The sequence below is a fragment of the Gastrolobium bilobum genome, unplaced genomic scaffold (genome assembly GCF_033153095.1).
Source record: "Gastrolobium bilobum isolate Gb01-03AN ecotype WA unplaced genomic scaffold, APGP_CSIRO_Gbil_v1 utg9690, whole genome shotgun sequence".
In the NCBI taxonomy this organism is placed as follows: domain Eukaryota; kingdom Viridiplantae; phylum Streptophyta; class Magnoliopsida; order Fabales; family Fabaceae; genus Gastrolobium; species Gastrolobium bilobum.
Window position 1 is genome coordinate 42,872 of NW_026895287.1, and position 20,317 is coordinate 63,188.

Below are 20,317 nucleotides of genomic sequence, written 5' to 3' on the forward strand. Positions count from 1 at the left end.
GCAGACAGCTTTTCTGGTTTTCATGTTTGTCAAATTTTGCCTTTGATGTAAAATCCAAGGATGGATCATAGACTTTAAATCTCGAAATGGCTAAAATTATGTATGACATATGGTACAATGTCAATGTGAAATGTTTTAATGGAAATGGTAATTACTTTGAATAAGAATGCAATTTAATAAGTATATAGCAATACATAAGAATGGAAAAAATTTAGTTCACATATTGAGTAATTGTAATATTTTCAAATGTAGTTTTTGCTTTATTAATTAATTATGTTGCACTGTATACAATATGTAATGATAACAAACCGAATATAGGATGTTACATTTAGCTCATGATAAACAGAAGGAAAACAAGTACAAGAGATAAAGAAACTATGTTACCTCTTACCTCCTTCCTTATGGATTTTCTTAATGATATGTTCACTTAAAACTCGCGAACTATAGGGATAACGATTTCTTCTTCATGGAGACATAACTTCTCCTAATGATGCACAAAGATGATATTTTGTATGTAAGGCTTGTAGACTCTCTTATCCAAGATCACTCCATTGAAGCCATTGTCAGGTGACAAGTTTCGTGTCATCATCACTTCGTACCTTTCATTAGTCTCTTCATTGATGAAGGTACGGATTGGTTTGTTGAACTCATCTTCGGTCTTTTTCATGCAAATCTTTCCTTGCTTCATCCCTCCATGGCAACAACTTCAAACGCAGTTTCTTGATATAGGCTAGTGTTTAAAGGTTGATGGTAAAGTTTGGTGACTTCAAACTCAATAGGTTGCTATAGCCTAGGGATTAGGTAAAGTCTTTCTTGCTAAGGTTCATGGATTTAGGCTTCAGGTTCTTGTTAGCTTGCAAGGTTCAGATTGATTTCAAGTGGCAAAGTGATGTCTTGGGTTAAAGGTTTGGGTTTTTATAAAGGTTTTGTTGGTAAAGGGAGAATGTTGTGTCATTTGGTTGAGGGGTTTACTGCAATAGTCATGTCTGACAGTTTTTTAGGTGTTGTGTCACTAGTAAGGTCATCATCAGTCACGCCCTTTCAATTTTTCTATCTGTGAGGACCTATGCACGAGTGGATTGCATTGCATTGTTGGGTTAAGTTTCACCCAAAGATTGCTTGCCCAATTCCTTTTAATGTTTCATGTATCTTATGAATTTCATTAAATTATATTTTAATTTAAAGTTATACTATATTTGGGCAGGATTATTTCACACTAGTGTTAAACTAAAAGTTTGATACCAAATCTTAATTGTTTATTTCTGCAAATCTGACGGTTATAATTTATTGTGAATTAATTAATTAATAAGTATGGCCCAGTAAATTATGACCGTCAGATTGGCGAAAATCAACGATTAAGATTTGGTGACAAGTGATCTTGTCCCATATTGTTACTACCAATTAGTGTTACTACCAATGTCACTACCAGTTGATTTCATCGTTAGATTGATTATGTTAATCTAACGATTATATTTATTTTCATCTGTGTATAGTTATAATTTTCCATATATAATGTGAAAACATATTAACCGTTAATTTCTGTCTATAACGGTTATAGTTTATAGAGTTATACTAATTAATTAATTATTAATTTCAAATAAATGACAACTGTTAGATTGACGAAAATCAACGGCTGACATGAAGCGTAAGACTTCTAAATCTTACTCTGAAGTCAAAAGATCCCTCCCATATATGGTTGAAGATAACAACTTTTTATTCAAAGCTCTATTCTCTTAATCTAAAAATTTTCTAGTTACTTCACTAAGCTATGTAACTTAAACCTCGATAGGGTATTAGGCTTTTTCAAATAAGTTTAGAAAATCTCCAAGCATCGTGTGAAACCCCATGAATCCATGATGAAAGAAATGATTGAGCTTTGCCATTTTATTAATTAGAAGGGATTTAGGTTGTGTTTCCCCTTTGGACTAGGAAAAAAATAGATGGCATGACTTCACAATTCACAATTCACAATTCATCGGGAATGAGGGAAGGTGCTTTTTTTTATAGCAGGAGGCACTGGTGTGATCGGAGGTGGGCGCCAAAGCTTATTGACCCAACGAGATGAGCTACCCCACAAACACAACCCCAGCTATTTTACTGCTTTATATGTTGTCCGCCAAAAGTGAAACACAAATTGAAACTTATACCTTATAACTAAATTGAACCTGATTTTTAGTTCATTTTCTAAATCAGACCACATTGTGCTTAGGTGTGTTAGTTATGTATTTTAAACAGAAAAACTAACCAATTTAGTCCAAATTAATCTAAATCAATTTTTCAATTTCTTATTAGAATTTTCTTGAAAAAAAAACTATACATATACATATTGCTCTAGTAATGTTAGGTTAATAATATTTATTTGAGTTTACCTTTAATTAACATAAAAATAAATAAAACCATTTTAATGAAAAACATGAGTACTCCTTATTAAAAAAAAAAAAAAACAAACAGTGAAAGTATTAGAAGTCTTGGTAGACGGTACGAGAATAATGAGCCAAGCCCAGCACGTGATCCATGTCAAATATGAATCAATCTACCGAACTAAGGCCCATATGATTACCAATGGGTTAAGGCCGATCCAGTGTGTTTATCCTACGAATTAAGTTCACTTAAACTCGAACCAACTTAACCATAGGCCTGATTTTAAGAGATTTAAGAGATATTTACATTATAAAAAAAAAGGACATACATTATCGAGAATAAGCCAAGTGAATTATATATATGATTCTATCCCGTGTTATTAAACTCCAATAAGAATATCGGATTAAGAGGTAATAAGTCACTTATTCAACGGTTTAAGTTAAAAATATAAAAATTTAGTAGTAAACTTCACTCAGTTAATTGTTGATTCTAATAATGTAAGTCGTTAAACATAACGAGAATTGTGTGTTAGACTTATCACTTTTATATTAATGTAACTGATTCTTCCAATTTTTCTAAGATAAGATTTGGAATTCTTAGCCAAGTCAAAGAAATTTCGTGCAAAAATTTAGTTGCAGAGAGCTAAGAGGTTACCGACACGAATTTTTGTAATATCAATGGATAAAAAGGGTTGCTGTGTTAATTAACATGTATTATGTTGGGTGTTATGGACCCGTATAAGGGGCTCATTGAGTGATAGACTCAATAAGGGACAATTCAAGATCTGAATTCGTGATAACACTACAAAAATTCAAGCATTTTGTGGGGGTCATATTTTCATATTATGGAGGTCTTTGACCCCCACAAAATACATTTGTGGCATTCACCCAAACCCCCAGTTCTGCCTTCGCCACAACATAGTTTGTGGGGGGTTTTTGTGCAGGGCCACAATTTGTTGAAGTATTTTCTGGAGGTTCGAGACCCCCACAAATATTACACTTTTTGGAGATTTAAGACCCCCACAAATGTTGTATTATTTGTGGGGATTTAGTAACCTCCACAATATATTTGACTTTCTGTCACTCATAGACCTCCACAACATTTATCACTTCCTGGAGGACATAGACCTCCACAATTTGTTTATTATATTTAAAAAAAAATAAAAAATGAGCTACGAGAAATGATTTTATTTGAATAATAAAAGACAACCTTCTCAAGTATAAATTTATTTATTATTTGAAAAAAATTCAAGCCACACTTAAAATTTACTTATCCCAAAATGAATCTCATCAACAATAATTTATTTCGAAAACCAAACAAATTATCCAAACAAATTATCCATACAGGCAACAACCATTAGCAGTTTCAGCAGCAATGTGACCGGAACAAGTGATCACACAGAACGTAACTCCAAGGCCAAGAAAGGTGTAAATGAACCTGATTGCAAAAAAATAAAAAAATAAGCAATTCGTTCACAATCTAACCATACAGATCAGAAGAACTTGATAATTTTACAAAAAAGGAGCATACATGCAGGAAATACTGAGTCGTGAGAACAAACAACGATTTTGTTCAAACATAGAAAGCATACAAATTTTAGGTGCCAATGCAGTATAACTCTCAAAATGAAGATATCCTAAACCAGCACCCCTGCTCAAACAATCCAGCTTATACATAACTCCATTAAAATAACCGGTTCTCTTAATTCAATCAATAGCTTGGAAGTGAATAGAATGCAAATTAGGAATTCAATAGCTTTATCATGTCAAACATAAATTCCCAATAAACAATTCTCTTTTACGCTATTAATTCCTTTGGTTTCTAAAATATGATCTTTCATTAAACAAATTAATAACAAAAGCAATAAAAATCTATTAATCTCAGAAAATCAAATCAAATTTTATTTATTTATTTATTTTAATTTTTTCTCTTCTACTTAACAACTTTCGCATCCAGGATCTTCACATCTTATTTTCACGGGTAAATCAAAGTCCAAAATTTTCTCATCCATCGCACAAGGGTAAAAAAGGGGCTAGGAAACAAAAAAAAAGAAAAAAACGAGGAGATACTTATAAATATTCTGCTAATACTCGAGATAGTTCCCAAATACAGATGTATCAATTGAAAATCAATTGAAAAGGGAAGAGCATGTTGACCAATCTATATTCTCAGTGCTAATTTCCTTTATCTATCATATAAAGAGGTCAACTATAGATCTTTTTCAATAAAGAGGTCATTTATACATGTTTTTTGAAGTAAAGTTATATACTTTAATCAAGTATCAACAAGAGATGTTTGTGCTCATGCCTGTCCTTTCGTAAAAAGACCAGATGGAGGCTAAATGAGGTTGACATTCAAGATCATAGCAGCCATGTAATCACGAGAGAATCGATGGCAACAATAGTTTTATTTTTTTATAGAACTAGGGACCCCCCCCCCCCTCCAAAACCAAAAAAATGAGCATCTTCTTTTCCTTTCAACAATGAGGAAAGCACCTTCTCCAACAAACAATTGAGAACAAACTCGATCTCTAATTGTCATAAGCATCTCACCTCACCTTCTCCAACAAAAAATGAGCATGTTCTTTTGTTTTTGTTTTTACTTTTATACATTGCCGGGAAAAATAATTATAGAACTAAATGTACAAAACTCAGCAGAAGCAAAAAACTATAGGGTCAATTAACACAATACTTGTAATTGGTAATTGTTTCATACTCAATCAAGTTAACTTAAGAGCTATAGATTACATCAGTTCCTAGTTCCTAACATTGAAGAGGAATAGAATGCAAAGAAATTACCATGTGCTCCAAAACCATATCCAGGCCTCGATCTGGTAGTAATGGAGGGATCACCGGCTGGCCTGCCTTGAAGAAAAGCATAGGTGACTTCACAGGGTCAAATTTTGAAGGGGCCCACCACCTATTTATATGAACCATAAATAATCAAATAAATTAAATTAAAATTATCTCAAAAATTAAATCAGAATGGGCTAAACTTACCCATCATGGTAAGGAAGGATGTTCATCTGTCAAATTGACCCATGAATATAACAATCCAAACTGAACCAATTAAATGGACAAGGCATGGAATACCTGAATGGAATTGGTCATGATGTATCTGTCTGCCAATAGAGATATATGTCCCTCGTAGGTAATGCAGAGTCCAAAAAGAATCAAATACTATTAATAAAAAAAGGAATCCAACATAGGGGAGGTTAATATGGAATTTGGCTGGAGTAGTTGAGGAATTTGGTAAATAGTTGCAGACCTAATTTATATAAGTTAAATTTTGGTGTTAGAATAAAACCAAAGAGGAAGAGCAGCCACCCTCCTTTAACCTTATGACCATAATTTTGATGCTATTGATACTGAAAAGGCCTGTTAATAATTTATAATCAATAAAGTGAGGGCTTTAATAGATGCATATTGTAAAACAGAATCCACTTATTAATTATGTGAACAAATGATTGTAAAACAATCAGTTTTATGGACAAGCTCGTTGTTCACATCACTAAGAACTTCATGTCCCTGCCCAACATCAAGGCATGTAATTAGTTATACGATTCCCACACATACTATCCTAAGACTTTTATAAAATAGGGAAACACATTTAACATGTTTCATTATTTTTACAGGTTCCTCGCATCCGTGGTATCTGGGGAGGCAAAGGTCAAGGAAAATCTTTCCAATGCGAACTTGTTTTTGCTAAGATGGGAATGAAGTGAGTTATTGCTAAACTAATACTAACCCCTACTAAAATACCTATACTACCACAGAATGCATCAGTTATATTTATTAGCAATCAATTCATGATTGAAATTGAAAGTCTCTTTTATGCATTAGAACTTAGTACCTAGCAGTTAGCACTCAACAATTGATGTATGTGTCCCCATGATGTTGTAATTACAGCCCAATCATGATGAGTGTTGGAGAGGTGGAAAGTGGAAATGCAGGAGAGCCAACAAAATTGATCAGACATTACAGCAGCAAAGCAATATCAAAATAAAAGACACCTACCAAGATTTTCTACCGTAAGCCCTATTTTCCCCTACCTTCAAAAGTTCCAAAAGCTCAAAACTAAGAAAGAAAACAAGCATAATACAGATGCGTAGAAGAAAAAGAACAAGAATGAAAGGGGATAGGAACTTGCACCTGCTTGCTTGGGGAGTGTACGCTAACCTCCATGGCCATGCTTCTTAATGTACTCAACCAATGCTTCATCTTCTTCAGGAGTCCAAGCTGCCCTCCTCACTCCATGTTTATCAAAACATGGTGCTTTCCCCATCTGCACTACCACCTCATTACCACAATAATAATAATGTCACTACAATAATAATAATAATAATAATAATAATAATAATAATAATAATAATAACAAACCTTTCATACAACCCATCATCATAGGTAAGAAAGAGTGTTGCAGAAGAATGCAGCATTTGCATCAAAGTCAGAAGTTAAAGTATTGGATCAGAGCAACAATCTACGAGTCATGACCAAATAAAACAGAGAACATATTATTGATTAAAGTTTCATAAAAATTGAAGAAAATACCCAAAATCAAGTCACGTTCACAAGCAAAAAAAACACATAGGGGAAGGCACAGCTAAAATTACCAGTTCTATATCAATTCTTAATTCAATCTCATACAACATCTGAGATTCAACACGCCTCGTAGCCTTCCACAAATTATTCCAGATAATGAAGAAGAACAAATTATAAAAGAGAATCCATGAGAAGATATATAGAAGGAACCTTGAACTTCATCTGATGGTAACGAGCGACTGCAGAGAACGATACGCTTCGTGATCTGATCTCATCATCCTCCGATGAATCACCGTCTTTGTTTGTGAGTGAGGAAGAGGAAGACTTATTGGAAGTGCTGGAAACAGAGCTCTCTCTGAAACTCTAACTACTGCTTCTCTCTAGAACCTGATCGTTGGAATCGGAATTGAACCTTCAAAGCAACAAATTCGCAAAAACAAAGAAAAGATCAAAACGAAGATAACAGAGGCAAGAATGAACGAGAGAGTGTGTGAGCTTGTTAAGGTTACTTTGGAGTAGAAAGCGAGGGAGGAGGAGGCATCGTGTGAAGAAGCAGAGAGGATGTAACCATTCGTTCTTTGAAACTTGGGAATTTTATTATCCGTTAAAAAAAGTTATAATGGAAAAAAATTTAAAAACTTTGAGAATACAAATAGTGTGGAGGTCAGAACGTGCTAGAAAATTATAAAAACTTTAAAAAGATGGAAATAAAATGTGGCGTCCTCTGAAAATGCCACTATATACATAATTGTTGGGGGTTTTATAAACCTCCACAAAATAACCTCCACGAATAACATATTTTTTTGTAGTGTAATCACGGATAGATATCCATCAATGATACTAATCCTAATACGACAGCATAGCAACTAGGCCTGGACCCCTATCAGAGGCACTAAAAGCCTATCCACACTATCCACAGGTAACTTACGCTATCTCTCTTACTGTTACGCTGTTACTGTGCGCACACACTCCATTGGCTAACACCGTTATAATATTATGTGCACAATGATCTGCTTGACTCAAGGGTATCTCCTCCATAGATACCTTGAAGAAGACACTAGATCTAATAGTAACATACCAGCTTATTTGACTGGACATCTCTGTTCCAAAGACACAACATTAAGGAATCATGATAATGTAGATAATGGTGATAAAGAAAAATAGTGAAAAAATATGGGAATAGGTAATTATAAAATTATCGTTGATTCTTTATTGTATAATTAAAATTAAAACATGAGAAGATGCATTTTCTGAAACGTACTAAGGACCGCAATTAAAAATATTTAAAATTCAAAATTTGAACTCACGGGGCCGTTGGCTATTTCATGATTTTTCGTTTGTACTAAGTACATAATTCATACAACTTGAATACGTAGGAAAATTGAATTTGTTTCAAGAAAACGTTGGTGACGGACGAAATTTTTTTGTGATGGAAGCTCTGGAAACCATGTAACCCAAACCGAGAAAGAGTACCCAAATTCCCATGTCGAAGGCACGCCTCAGAACTTCCAAATCCATTTCCAAGTGGATGCACGCTTCTTCTAGTTCTGAATTCGCATCACCTTTCGTATGAACAAGTTCTGTTTCCTCTGGAATTGCCTCCAACTTCATCACCTTGTGTTTGTTGTTCCTCGTACTAGGCGTCGCAACCCTCTCTCTGGTTGGCACGTGTCCATCCAAGACAACCTTGAGTTCCATCTCAGAAATCGAAAAGGAGCTTGGAAGCTCAACCTTACAACACTCCAACTTCAAGGTATTGTGATGGTCTTGTGAGTTTAATGGATAATCTGTTGACCTACACATGATAGCAGTGATGAATATCGAAGATTGTTATAGTTGGGTTGGTTCAGGAAAATGAAGGGATCAGAAGGAAATGGTGTTATTTATTTGTTTGTTAATCAGATTTTTTTAGTAACAGTCGGTAAGCGAAACAGCACCAAGTATTTAAGAGCCCCGCCCATAGTTTTGTGGGGTATACTGGGATTCCTTCCATTTGGGGCAAAGTTGAAAATTTTAAGCACACAGATTTGTTATGGATACCAAGTTACGCCGCTCAAAATGACAAACCAACTGTCTTCTATTTCTAGTATTTATTATTAGAAAAAAATAAATATTGTTGAGATATAGTATCATGTCATTTTAAATTTTAATCGTTGATTTTTGTCAATTAATGATTATAATTTATTGAGTCAAACTTATTAATTAATAATAAATTATAATCGTTGATTGACAGAAATCAACGATAACGGTTATAATTTAAAATGATACAAAGTTATCTCCTTTAATAGAACAAATATTATTATTAATTCTTTTCTTTTTTTTGTAAACACAAATATTATTATTATTCTTGTTGTTGTTGTTATTAACTTCGAATTTTTATTTGCTAAAGCTACATTCAATTACCAAAGAAAAACATAAGAACCTGGTAAAAGGAAAACTCATTACATTATTATGTACGAAAAAAACACCACATTAAATACACAAAAAAAGCTCATAAACAATATGATATTATTAGTAGGGGTGAAAGTAAGCACTACTAATATTATTAGTAGTAGGCTGGGCCAAGTTTTGCCTCGAAAAGCTTAAGTCTACGTCAAAAAATTTTAATTTGGCCTGACCTAAGTTTAGTACGAGTTTAACTGTTAGTCTGACTTGACCCGTTTATAAAAAAACAAATGGCCTGGCCTAGCCCGTTAGCCTGCTAATTTTTAACTTCCAAGCAGAACCATGAATCAACTTTACAAAATAATCAAATTTTGTTGTTAAACCAAAAATCATAATTTCAACGTCCAAACAGAATCATGAATCACAACAAAACTCATACAATCTGCATTTAAGTCAATTTCAAAAGCAAAATGCTCAAACTAAATAATATATATTTCATCAAATCTAACAAATAAATACATACAATGTAAATTAAAATAACTACATGAATCCAACAAACACATCATGATACTTGTAGTAAGTATAATATCTCCCAAAAACCTATTAATATATTCATATACACAATCTAACATGCTGAGATGTTGGTTCCTCCTACATAAGAAATAAAGTCAGATTTCTATTAAAATAAAATCGAATATAATTAAGTTATAAATAATTGCAATTGATTAAATTTATATCTTTTATTTTTTCTTTAAGTCATACTTATTATATTTTATTTTATCTAAAATAAGTAGTACAATATAAGCCGGCCTGTAGGCTTATAGGCCAGGCCTTGTGAAAGTGAGCCTGCGGCCTTTTTATTAAACAAGCTTTTTGAAGGCCCAAGTCCGGCCTATTTTACAAAATATACTAGGTCAGGTCTGGCCTGACGTAGGCCGAGCCGTAGGCCCCTGTAGGCCGGCCCGACCCAGTTTCATCCCTAATTATTAGTCATATATTGTAGAGATTTTTATGTACACTTAACCTTTACATTATTTGTATTGAAGAAAAAAACACATTATATACACATAAAAAATCATTGTTTGTATTGAAGAGATTTTTATGTACACTTAACCTTTACATTATTTGTATTCAAGAAAAAAACACATTATATACACATAAAAAATCATTATGATATTATTAATTAGTTAACATATGATTTTCAGTAAATGTGTTTTTATGTATATTATACTAATTAACAAATAATATATTATTAACTTAAAATATAAAAGATGAGAATTTCTTAAGTGTTGTCAGAGTAAGAGATTTATTGTTCTTTTTTTAATATTAGAGTGATTGTAATACACATTCAAATATAAAGAATTCGAAGTTTCTATCATAGTAGGAGCATTAAAATAATTTTTAAAATTATTTATATGATACAAATATTTATGCAATTATCTATCTATCGATCTATATCTAAAATAAAAGTTGTTTCACTAAAATTGTCACAAGGCATTTTTTTACTTTCAATTTTTAAAATTCTTTTAAGTTACATTATTTTGTTTTCATTTATTGACTTTGCATTTTTCTGCATTAAATGCTTCTTGAGTACTTTCATATTTTTCATATTTGTTATTTTTATTTTTATAATCATTTTTTATTTTTAAACAATTAGCAATCAAAGTGTATTAATTTTTATAAAAAAATAGAAAATACATACTTTATTATATGTTTTTATATTTAATGAGAGAAAAAAAATCAGTTAATAAAATTTATTTTAAATACTATTTTTAATTTAATTTATAAATTTACTTCCCTTTAAATTTTATTAAGAGTAGCTGTTACAACAACTAGCTAACTACCGCGTGTCCAGATGATAATAATCATCTCTGATCTTCATTAACTAAAATTTTAAGCAGAAAAATATATATATCACAACATGAAAATTTGAAGAGCTTTTGAAGCTTTAATAGAACAATGAGCTTTAATAGAACAATGAACTTGCACTATATATATATATATACACATATATATATATACATATATAATAGAACAATGAACTTGCATATATATATATATATATATATATATATATATATATATATATATATATATATATATATATATATATATATATATATATATATATATATATATATATATATATATGGGAATAAAATTTCAGCTGTAACTTCAAATAGAAATATCTACTGTGCACCTAAACGACAGCGTTTTCATCTTTTTTAATTTAAACGAATCGTGCTTCCTTCTTCTCTGTTTATCGTGCTATTACGGTTTCGTTCCCCTTCTCTGTTTATTCCCTCATCAACTACTTCCCCTTCTCTGTTTATTCTCTCATCAACTATAGTCATCGCATATCTATTTTTTCAATCGCTTCCTTATTCAAGCCTAGGGTTTTTGTTTGGGGACTCTTCTTCGTCTTTCTGGTATGTGAAATTATAGCGCTCCAATTATAGTTTTTTTGCTACTATTTACTCCTCTTCGTCTTTCTGGTCTGTGAAATTATAGTGCTCCAATTATAGTTTTTTCGCTACTATCTAATCTTATGCGCTGATATATGATTTGGGTGATTGTTGTAATGACCAGTGTTTCTCTCTAGTTAATTACCGAAGAACATGTTATGTGTTTTCTCTTTTGAATTCATGTGCAAAATATCACTCCTGCACTCCTTTTGGGGTCTTGTAAAAGTATCTATCTCAACTTTTACTTAGCTTTTCTTTGGCTTTATTTTGCTAATGTCTAAAATTTAGCGTGAAAATTTTTCTACTTGTTTTGGCCTTAGTTTTCAGTTTTGCAAAACAACGAAAGAATGAGGAATATAAACATTTTTAAATACAAAAACATGAGTAAAAGCATATGATTTTGGCTAGTTACTATAAATTTTTTTTTATCTCATTAATGTTTTCTTTTTTAAAATTCAAGCAAGCAATGTGGGCTCAAAAGTATCATAGAACTTAAATATCAAACCAATAAAAGGTATGATAAAGTAGTTCCCATCATCAGTGAACCGATAAAGATAAGAAAAAGATTTAAGTTAGTATAGCTTAATTGACCGAGTACCAAAAATAAAAAAGGTTCACTAGGAACATTGCCGTTGACCTGTGTTGGAACAACAACCTATGCATTCCGATTGTAGTTTTACTTACCTTGGATAAATGATTAAACAAAAATATAGGTGTAAATGATTCAAAGCAAAAACATTTGGTGGTTTTAAACTCTTCCTTACTTATATTCTCAGATTTTTCTATTATGTTCTTGATACAAACAAGAAACTGGATATATGGATTCATGATTCTTTTCTTTTTTTCATCTTTATAGGCTATTGATGGAAATCTCTCAAATAACAACTATTGAAGACATGAATGAAAGTGTAGTATCTTTAGATGACATTGTTGAATTGGAGAAAGAGAGTGATGAGTTAAGCGAAGATGGTCAATGTGAAATTATGAATCAAGACAAAGATAGTGATCGTATGCAAGACAATTGCCAAGAAATTATGGGAGATGATAGTGAGTTTAATGAGCCTCCTATATTGGGTAGAGTTTTTGAGACAGCTGAAGAAGCCTACGATTTTTATAATGATTTTGCAAAAGTTAAGGGGTTCGGAATACGTAAGCGTTACTTTAACAAGAGTAGAAGAACACAACAACCATGTTTGTGGAATTATGTGTGCTCAAAGCAAGGTGTCAAGAATCTACATGATAAAAGAATTGATGTTAGCAATGTCAAAAGGCGAAGGGATACACGGACTGATTGTTTGGCGATGTTCCAAATAAAGTTGGTGAACGAATTATGGAAAGTAGAGAAGTTCAATGATTCACATAATCATCCATTGATTAACACTCCATCAAAGGTGAACAAGTTTTCTTCTCATAATGATTTACGTCGCTCAGATTTTACTAAATCCATTGTTTCTAAACTTTATGGGGAAGGTTTAACGTCTTCAAAAATATCAAAGGTGGTGAATGCTATGAACAAAGAAGTTAACATCACTCCGGGTCAAATTAGCACTATTATATCAAGCCAGCGTAAGAATAATGTAGGACGAGAATGTCAGGGCATCATCAAACACTTTCAAAAGAAGTTTGCTCACGATGGATGTTTTTATTTTGATATGCAGTTGGCAGAAGATGGTACGTTAAGAAGCGTCTTTTGGGCGGATGGTAGGTCGAGAGCTTCCTATGGTCAATTTGGGGAAGTCCTTGTCTTTGATGTGACTTACAAAACAAACAAGTTCAAGTTTCCTTTTTTCCCCTTTTGTTGGGGTTAATCACCATGGGCAATCAATTTTATTTGCTGCTGCATTGTTAGAGGATGAAACAGAGGCAACCTTTACTTGGTTGTTTGAACAGTTTCAGATATGCATGTTTGATAAGTCTCTTGTTGCTATTATTACTGATCAAGACAAAGCTATGGGGAAAGCAATTGCTAAGATATTTCCAAGAGCACGACATCGTTTCTGTGCATGGCATATCAAAAAGCATGCTTTGGAGCATAGTCAAGCATTACGTGCACAATTTAAAGATAGTTTTGATGTTGACTTTCGTGCATGGTATAAAAGTCGAAGCATAGATGAATTTGAAGACAAATAGGAAACATTAAGAACTAAATATGATATTAAAGCAAGTAGTTGGTTGGCTAACATGTATGCTTCACGTAACCATTGGGCAAAAGCATACTTGAAAGATATTTTTTTTGCTGGAATGACTACAAGAGGCCGAAGTGAGAGCATCAATGCATTTTTTTATGGATATGTCAACTCCAACACAATGTTAAATGACTTTGTTACCCAATATGATAAAGCAATCAAGTCTAGAAGAGATGCAGAAGAAGATGAAGATTTTAAAACTAGAAATACAAAAGCAAATTTGGAGAGTAATCATCCAATTGAAGCAATAGCTGGAGAGCGCTACACAAGAAAAATGTTTGAAATTTTTAAAAAAGAGTGGAGGGCTGCCACACAAGATTACTTTCATGAAAAGATGTCAACAGACGAGCATAATATTAGGTACCGTGTGGGATCTCCCAAAGTTAATAAAGAGTTATGGGCAATTGTTGATTACAATTTCATAGAAAGTTCCACTACTCATTGTTCTTGTGCAAAGTTTGAGACTATGGGGATTTTATGCAAACATATTTTGTACATCTTCAAGAAGAAACAAATGATGACCCTTCCTGAAAAGTATATTTTAACTAGATGGACCATGAATGCAAGCTATAAGGCTGAAAATCTTTTGTCTGTTCATTCTGAAACAACTACTAGTGAAGTAAGTGAATTGTCTTTGTTGTCAACTCAGTCGAAGTGCAATTTGGCTATTTCTGAAGCAAAAGATTGTTTTCATGAAATTAGAAGATTTGATACTATTGTTGATGAATTTATTCAACAACAATTAGAAAGAAAGAGAAAAAGAATTGATGAGGAAACCACAAGCTCAATTGTACCTTCACAAAGTTGTTTCATTCCTTCTCAAGATTCACTTAATTATGTTCGAGACCCCACTCAAGCAGTCAAAACTAAGGGGCGTCCAAAAGTTGCTTCACGTATAAAATCAAGCATTGAGTTAGCAGCCAAACAACAAAAGACTTGCAGTTATTGTCGAGAGAAGGGTCATAATAAGACCAGTTGTAAGAAGAAAATGGTATTTCTCTTATATTTTTCCTATTTATGATTTTGTCTTTCCTCTTTGAACTTGATAAAAAATTTGTGATTTTTCATTTGTAGATGGATGTTGCAAGATAGAAGCAAAAGGAATAAAAGTTTCATTTGAAAGCTGCCCCTGATGAAGATGAAGCTTTGACATGGCTGAATTGTTTTAACATAGTTGAATTGTTTTGTGCATAAGTTAAGCTGTAGATATCTTTTTTGAATAAAAGCAGTGCATTGTAAAGATAACTTAATACAGTTTATTTATGGAAAGTTTTAAAAAAAAAATTTGTATGTAATGTTCCCAGTAGTTCCGCGAAGCAAACTATTTTGCTGAAAGTATTTTGAAATGCATTCCCGATTTTATTTGAAAGTTCAATGGTTTAGGATGGGTTCTTTACTGTTGTCAAAGAGTAATACAAAAGATAAATTTGATAAAACAAACACATGTGATGAAGAACTCACATTGAATAATTATGTACATGGATTCATATTACATTGACACAGATATCCTATAATGACTACTAAAATCCAAGTTACAACTCGTACACAATATCCTATAATGACCCTTCCTACTCATAGTATTCCTTGAAGTCTATGTGAAAGCCTTCTTTTACAGCATCTTCCATGTTGATTACTTTCGTGCCTTTCCTTCTGTCCTATGCAATAAACAGGGTAAGCATTGCCTATGGACAGCAGAGAATTTGCATCTTGCAGCAGCTATTTACAGAGTTTATCACATGCCTAGTGGGATCCGAAGGTGTTCTCTCCACTGTAAGTCATGTAAAGAAAGCCATCATCATCCTTATTTTCCCCATAAATAGCAGACATCAAGGCAGCTGCAACAACAGAGAGATTTAGTACATAAGTATAGACAGGACTACAAATGAGGCTATACTTTTAATTTGAATTGCATATAGTGTTCAATCTTGATGCTATACTTTTAGCAAATGAGGCTACAGCTACTCATTTAGCTTTGTAAGATAAATAGTCAAAAGGGGTTAGCACAGTGAAAGGTTTTTAATGACTCATACCATACCATTGCTGCAGAGGGCAGAGCTAGTTTCATGTTTATGAACACGTAATGTAATGAATGCATTGAAAATCCTTCCCATGTCTGCTTGAACTTCTTTGCATACATAACATAAAAGGCCAACAACATCATTGATATCCACAATGAAATAGAAGCTGCAATTGGTGCACCTGTAAAACTCAGACCTGTCCACTCTATACAGGCCATATGCAAGACCAATATGAACCAACACTAGAACTGCTGAGAGCACAACCAATGGTAATACCACAGATTGTGTCTGGAGAAAACTCATGATATTTTGCAAGATGCTATATGCGAATAATCCTGGACTGTTTTGCACCTCTGATTCTCCTGGTATAAACTCCAAATTATGAAATGTATTTAATCCTTAAAAGATAAAAGTAGTAAAAGAAAGCAAAGCATGCCAAATTAAAGAAGTAAGCATCAAGAGAGTATTAACCAGTAGCTCTGATTCTCCACCATTTTCACATATAGTTTCTTTCACAGCTATTCTTAATTCATCTGTGCAATCATGGGCAAGGCAAAACATTGACAAGAAAAGAAAACCAAAGAAAAAGGGGGGGGGAAGCTATAAGGCATGAAAAAGAAAAGAAAGAACAAGATAAGAAGCGGTAGCTCAGCTTAACAGCAGAACCAGCCAAAAGTATCATATGCAAAATTTGTGTTACATAATGAACATTCTGTAATTGAAAGAAAAACAAACAAAAGTATCTCTATCCATGTCCTGTTGCCAGTATACCAGCATACCTGTATTTTCTCTCTCCTCCCGTTGGTTAAGAGCAATTCCCTTATTGTAAGCCATTCCTTTGACCTAATATCATCGAACCAATTGTTACCACTTACAACTAAATTTAATATGAACAACTTGCTAAGGTGGAAGCTGAAACTAATGAAGGACTTCACAACGTAAATTTAACATATTTATATGGAACCAAGAGATTGTGCCATTTCAACTTATTCAAATAAAGAAAAATAAAGGCCTTCTTCCATTAAAGGCTACTAATCATGATTTATTATCTTGCAAACACTACTAGGCTTATTGATTAATCACTGTATAACTTTATAGACCAATTAATCGAAGAGTAGTGGCATCCAAAGAACCTTCCTGATCTCAAGGCTAACTATATCATTCTGCACAACACAGACTACAATTATAACTTTGACAAAAATTATTCCTTTACTAGAGTTAATTATCCGTGCTTAAAAATAGCAGTATAGTGGTTACAAAGTTAAAACTAAATAACTGAAAAGATAGAAGCTAGAAAGGTCTTGAACAAAGGGATTAGATTTCAGTTTGGCAGCTTCAACCCTCAATAAAAAGAGTCCATCACCAGCAATCCCAAGCTTAATATAAACAGACCAGTTAATACTATCTAAATTACTTTGCTTTAGGACTCCCTTCCTTCTATCAATTTTTCCAATCTTTCTCTTCCTGATTAACAGACCAGACAAGCACCAGAGTTTAACACTTTTGTAAGACTAGATTTCAAATGATTGAGGTCATCTACTCAGCTCTGTATTTGAAATCCAATGTCCATGACGTCAGAAAGAATTTTTGTTTCTTAGTAAGACCTACAAGCATTAGAAGCAATCTCAATTCTCAAATTGCTACTTGACAATGTTTTACGTAGCTAGTTATCTGGGTTCTTACTTTTACCTATTTCGGTTTTCAGGGATTGAATTGAACATTTTTAACTCTAGACTGTTCAATAAGAATATTTAACAATGAAACAAGTAACAACACATTATACATGACTTAAAAATATTCAAAGTTCAAGAATTAATTAAAAAAATAAAAACAAACAAAAGGTGCAATAAATCCAATCAGCATGTGTGTTTTTCACTAACAAGAAACCAGAAAAGTAAATAAAACAAAAGGTAATGAAAGATGATACCAGTGCACGAAACAGACACCGCCCATCACCTGTAACCTTCTGAACTGAAAAACGCTCAAGTTTCTTCATTGCTGGAGACTGTCCACCACTGTCAAGACATGGTGAGGGTCAAGCAAACTCATCAAACTTCTAAACCATTAATAAAGAGTTCAAATTCAATCCAATCTCGATAAAGATACATTTATTTATTTATTTTATAAGCACATTGAATTTAGTAGCATCTTGCTTTTATCTTTCCCTTCCTTAAAAGACACATTCAACCCAAAAGGATAAATTCATGAAACTTTTAACATATAAATTTCCAGTGACCAAAGCTTTGAGGCAAATAGATATACCTTTTTTGTTCCCCAGCAGAATAATAATAGCAATAATAAATAAAAATAGGTTAAAATATATTTATATGAAAAATGTTTTCAGCTTAGTTCTTATATGTACATCGTGGGATTGGCATGAAATTACCGTGAACTATTGGAACCAAATTGAAAATGACTGTCATGCAACTAAAAAAAATAGTATTCCTAGTCCATATTCATGACACTTATTTTATATTTGGTTCCTATATTCTACTGCATTGTAACTCCAATAAATAATCCTATAACAATAATAAACAGCGAGGATCAAATTTAAAACAATTGCGCATATAAGGATTAAGCTAAAAACTTATTTAAAAATAGAGTGACATGCATTGAAATTAAAAGATATACTTTAACCTAAAAAACACAAGCACATACAGGCACAAGAAAGAGAAAAACCAAAAGAAGAAAAGCGAAAACGGAAAACTCACAATGATGACCCAATTCTAGCGAAAAAGAGAGTGCTACAATTCCCAATTCCAAATAAGCTTGTGTTCCGGTTAGGAAGAGCAACAACTGAAGGAACCAGGGAAGAAACAAGCTCAAATTTTGCAGTCCCATTTCTCAGCTGCTGAAGAATATCCTCTGAGGGTCACAAACCAAATCGAATAACAGTTAAGAGGGTGTTCATAATTTTGCGTGAGGTATCTGTTTGTTTGCTGAGAAAGTGACGGAAACGAAGAGAAAAAATTAAAAAATAGAATGAAACAATATAAAGGCAATCGAGAGTTGTGAGGTTACCATTGGAAAGCTTGTTGGCCATGAAATCTGAGGAATTGCAACGGAGTGAAAAGTGAAAACGCAACTACGACTCTAAGGTGAAGGAGATAACTGTGTGAGAGTTGGACATTGTTTTGTTAGTCCAAACTGGAAAAGAAGTGAACATGTTTGGGAATAAAATTTCAGCTGTTACTTCAGATATGCGATGACTGTAGTTGATGAGGGAATAAACAGAGAAGGGGAAGTAGTTGATGAGGGAATAAACAGAGAAGGGGAACGAAACCGTAATAGCACGATAAACAGAGAAGAAGGAAGCACGATTCGTTTAAATTAAAAAAGATGAAAACGCTGTCGTTTAGGTGCACAGTAGATATTTCTATCTGAAGTTACACCTGAAATTTTATTCCTATATATATATATATGGGGAGGGATCATTTGACTCAAGAGTAAGACTTAAAAATCTTACTCTTCATCGCAGCCGTTGATTTCCGTTCATCTAACGCTTATAATTAATTGTTATAATTTATTAAATGATAACCATTAGATAAACGAAAATCAACGGTTGCAATGAGGAGTAAGACTTTTAAATCTTACTCTGGAGTCAAAAGAACCCTCCCCTATATATATATATATATATATATTGCAAGTTCATTGTTCTATTAAAGCTCATTGTTCTATTAAAGCTTCAAAAGCTCTTCAAATTTTCATGTTGTGATATATATATTTTTCTGCTTAAAATTTTAGTTAATGAAGATCAGAGATGATTATTATCATCTGGACACGCGGTAGTTAGCTAGTTGTTGTAACAGCTACTCTTAATAAAATTTAAAGGGAAGTAAATTTATAAATTAAATTAAAAATAGTATTTAAAATAAATTTTATTAACTGATTTTTTTTCTCTCATTAAACATAAAAACATATAATAAAGTATGTATTTTCTATTTTTTTATAAAAATTAATACACTTTGATTGCTAATTGTCTAAAAATAAAAAATGATTATAAATATAAAAATAACAAATATGAAAAATATGAAAGTACTCAAGAAGCATTTAATGCAGAAAAATGCAAAGTCAATAAATGAAAACAAAATAATGTAACTTAAAAGAATTTTAAAAATTGAAAGTAAAAAAATGCCTTGTGACAATTTTAGTGAAACAACTTTTACTTTAGATATAGATCGATAGATAGATAATTGCATAAATATTTGTATCATATAAATAATTTTAAAAAATATTTTAATGCTCCTACTATGATAGAAACTTCGAATTCTTTATATTTGAATGTGTATTACAATCACTCTAATATTAAAAAAAGAACAATAAATTTCTTACTCTGACAACACTTAAGAAATTCTCATCTT

The 20,317-nt window shown here is 32.4% G+C and overlaps 4 protein-coding genes and 1 long non-coding RNA gene across 9 annotated transcripts; 2 read left to right on the forward strand and 3 right to left on the reverse strand.

Moving 5' to 3' along the window:
* Positions 1–3,618: 3,618 nt before the first annotated feature.
* Positions 3,619–7,592, reverse strand: LOC133304270 (uncharacterized). 3 transcript variants are annotated; one of them, XR_009750586.1, is made up of 5 exons: positions 7,412–7,592; positions 7,113–7,314; positions 6,741–6,840; positions 5,160–6,645; positions 3,619–3,798 (listed from the first exon to the last, which is right to left on the reverse strand). It is a non-coding gene; the product is annotated as an uncharacterized LOC133304270 (long non-coding RNA). The 3 variants fall into 3 exon arrangements; XR_009750585.1 differs by having other exon boundaries at positions 5,160–6,657; XR_009750587.1 differs by lacking the exons at positions 7,113–7,314; positions 7,412–7,592 and adding an exon at positions 6,974–7,032.
* A 702-nt stretch (positions 7,593–8,294) lies between these two features.
* LOC133304332 (uncharacterized) lies at positions 8,295–8,705 on the reverse strand. Its single transcript, XM_061504350.1, has one exon. The coding sequence runs from the start codon at positions 8,703–8,705 to the stop codon at positions 8,295–8,297; it is 411 nt and encodes a 136-aa protein (XP_061360334.1).
* A 2,879-nt stretch (positions 8,706–11,584) lies between these two features.
* LOC133304366 (protein FAR1-RELATED SEQUENCE 6-like) lies at positions 11,585–15,160 on the forward strand. The gene is made up of 4 exons (XM_061504398.1): positions 11,585–11,716; positions 12,609–13,143; positions 13,411–14,929; positions 15,013–15,160. Exons 2-3 carry the CDS (start codon positions 12,616–12,618, stop codon positions 13,558–13,560), a joined length of 678 nt encoding a protein of 225 aa, XP_061360382.1. The 5' UTR covers positions 11,585–11,716; positions 12,609–12,615; the 3' UTR covers positions 13,561–14,929; positions 15,013–15,160.
* LOC133304341 (protein FAR1-RELATED SEQUENCE 5-like) lies at positions 13,934–15,030 on the forward strand. The gene is made up of 2 exons (XM_061504360.1): positions 13,934–14,929; positions 15,013–15,030. Exons 1-2 carry the CDS (start codon positions 13,934–13,936, stop codon positions 15,028–15,030), a joined length of 1,014 nt encoding a protein of 337 aa, XP_061360344.1.
* A 297-nt stretch (positions 15,161–15,457) lies between the features above and the next one.
* Positions 15,458–19,232, reverse strand: LOC133304347 (OVARIAN TUMOR DOMAIN-containing deubiquitinating enzyme 3-like). Of its 3 annotated transcripts, none has more exons than XM_061504374.1 (6): positions 18,978–19,232; positions 18,668–18,821; positions 17,884–17,971; positions 16,736–16,799; positions 15,974–16,318; positions 15,458–15,773 (listed from the first exon to the last, which is right to left on the reverse strand). In XM_061504374.1, exons 1-6 carry the CDS (start codon positions 18,997–18,999, stop codon positions 15,679–15,681), a joined length of 768 nt encoding a protein of 255 aa, XP_061360358.1. In that variant the 5' UTR covers positions 19,000–19,232; the 3' UTR covers positions 15,458–15,678. The 3 variants fall into 3 exon arrangements, with proteins under 3 accessions (XP_061360358.1, XP_061360375.1, XP_061360366.1); XM_061504382.1 differs by having other exon boundaries at positions 15,659–15,773; positions 15,969–16,318; XM_061504391.1 differs by lacking the exon at positions 15,974–16,318.
* Between the last annotated feature and the right edge of the window lie 1,085 nt (positions 19,233–20,317).

What these genes read in the sequence shown, in the direction of transcription:
- LOC133304332 (XM_061504350.1), bottom strand. Translation starts at nt 8,705, where the DNA reads ATGTGTAGGTCAACAGATTATCCATTAAACTCACAAGACCATCACAAT.
- LOC133304366 (XM_061504398.1), top strand. Translation starts at nt 12,616, where the DNA reads ATGGAAATCTCTCAAATAACAACTATTGAAGACATGAATGAAAGTGTA. An exon ending in TGATTAACACTCCATCAAAG is followed by an intron (nt 13,144 to 13,410) that starts GTGAACAAGTTT and finishes TTTGATATGCAG; the next exon opens with TTGGCAGAAGATGGTACGTT.
- LOC133304341 (XM_061504360.1), top strand. Translation starts at nt 13,934, where the DNA reads ATGTATGCTTCACGTAACCATTGGGCAAAAGCATACTTGAAAGATATT.
- LOC133304347 (XM_061504374.1), bottom strand. Translation starts at nt 18,999, where the DNA reads ATGGCCAACAAGCTTTCCAATG. An exon ending in GGTGTCTGTTTCGTGCACTG is followed by an intron (nt 16,800 to 17,883) that starts GTATCATCTTTC and finishes CGATGATATTAG; the next exon opens with GTCAAAGGAATGGCTTACAA. An exon ending in GGAGGAGAGAGAAAATACAG is followed by an intron (nt 16,319 to 16,735) that starts GTATGCTGGTAT and finishes AGTTTATACCAG; the next exon opens with GAGAATCAGAGGTGCAAAAC.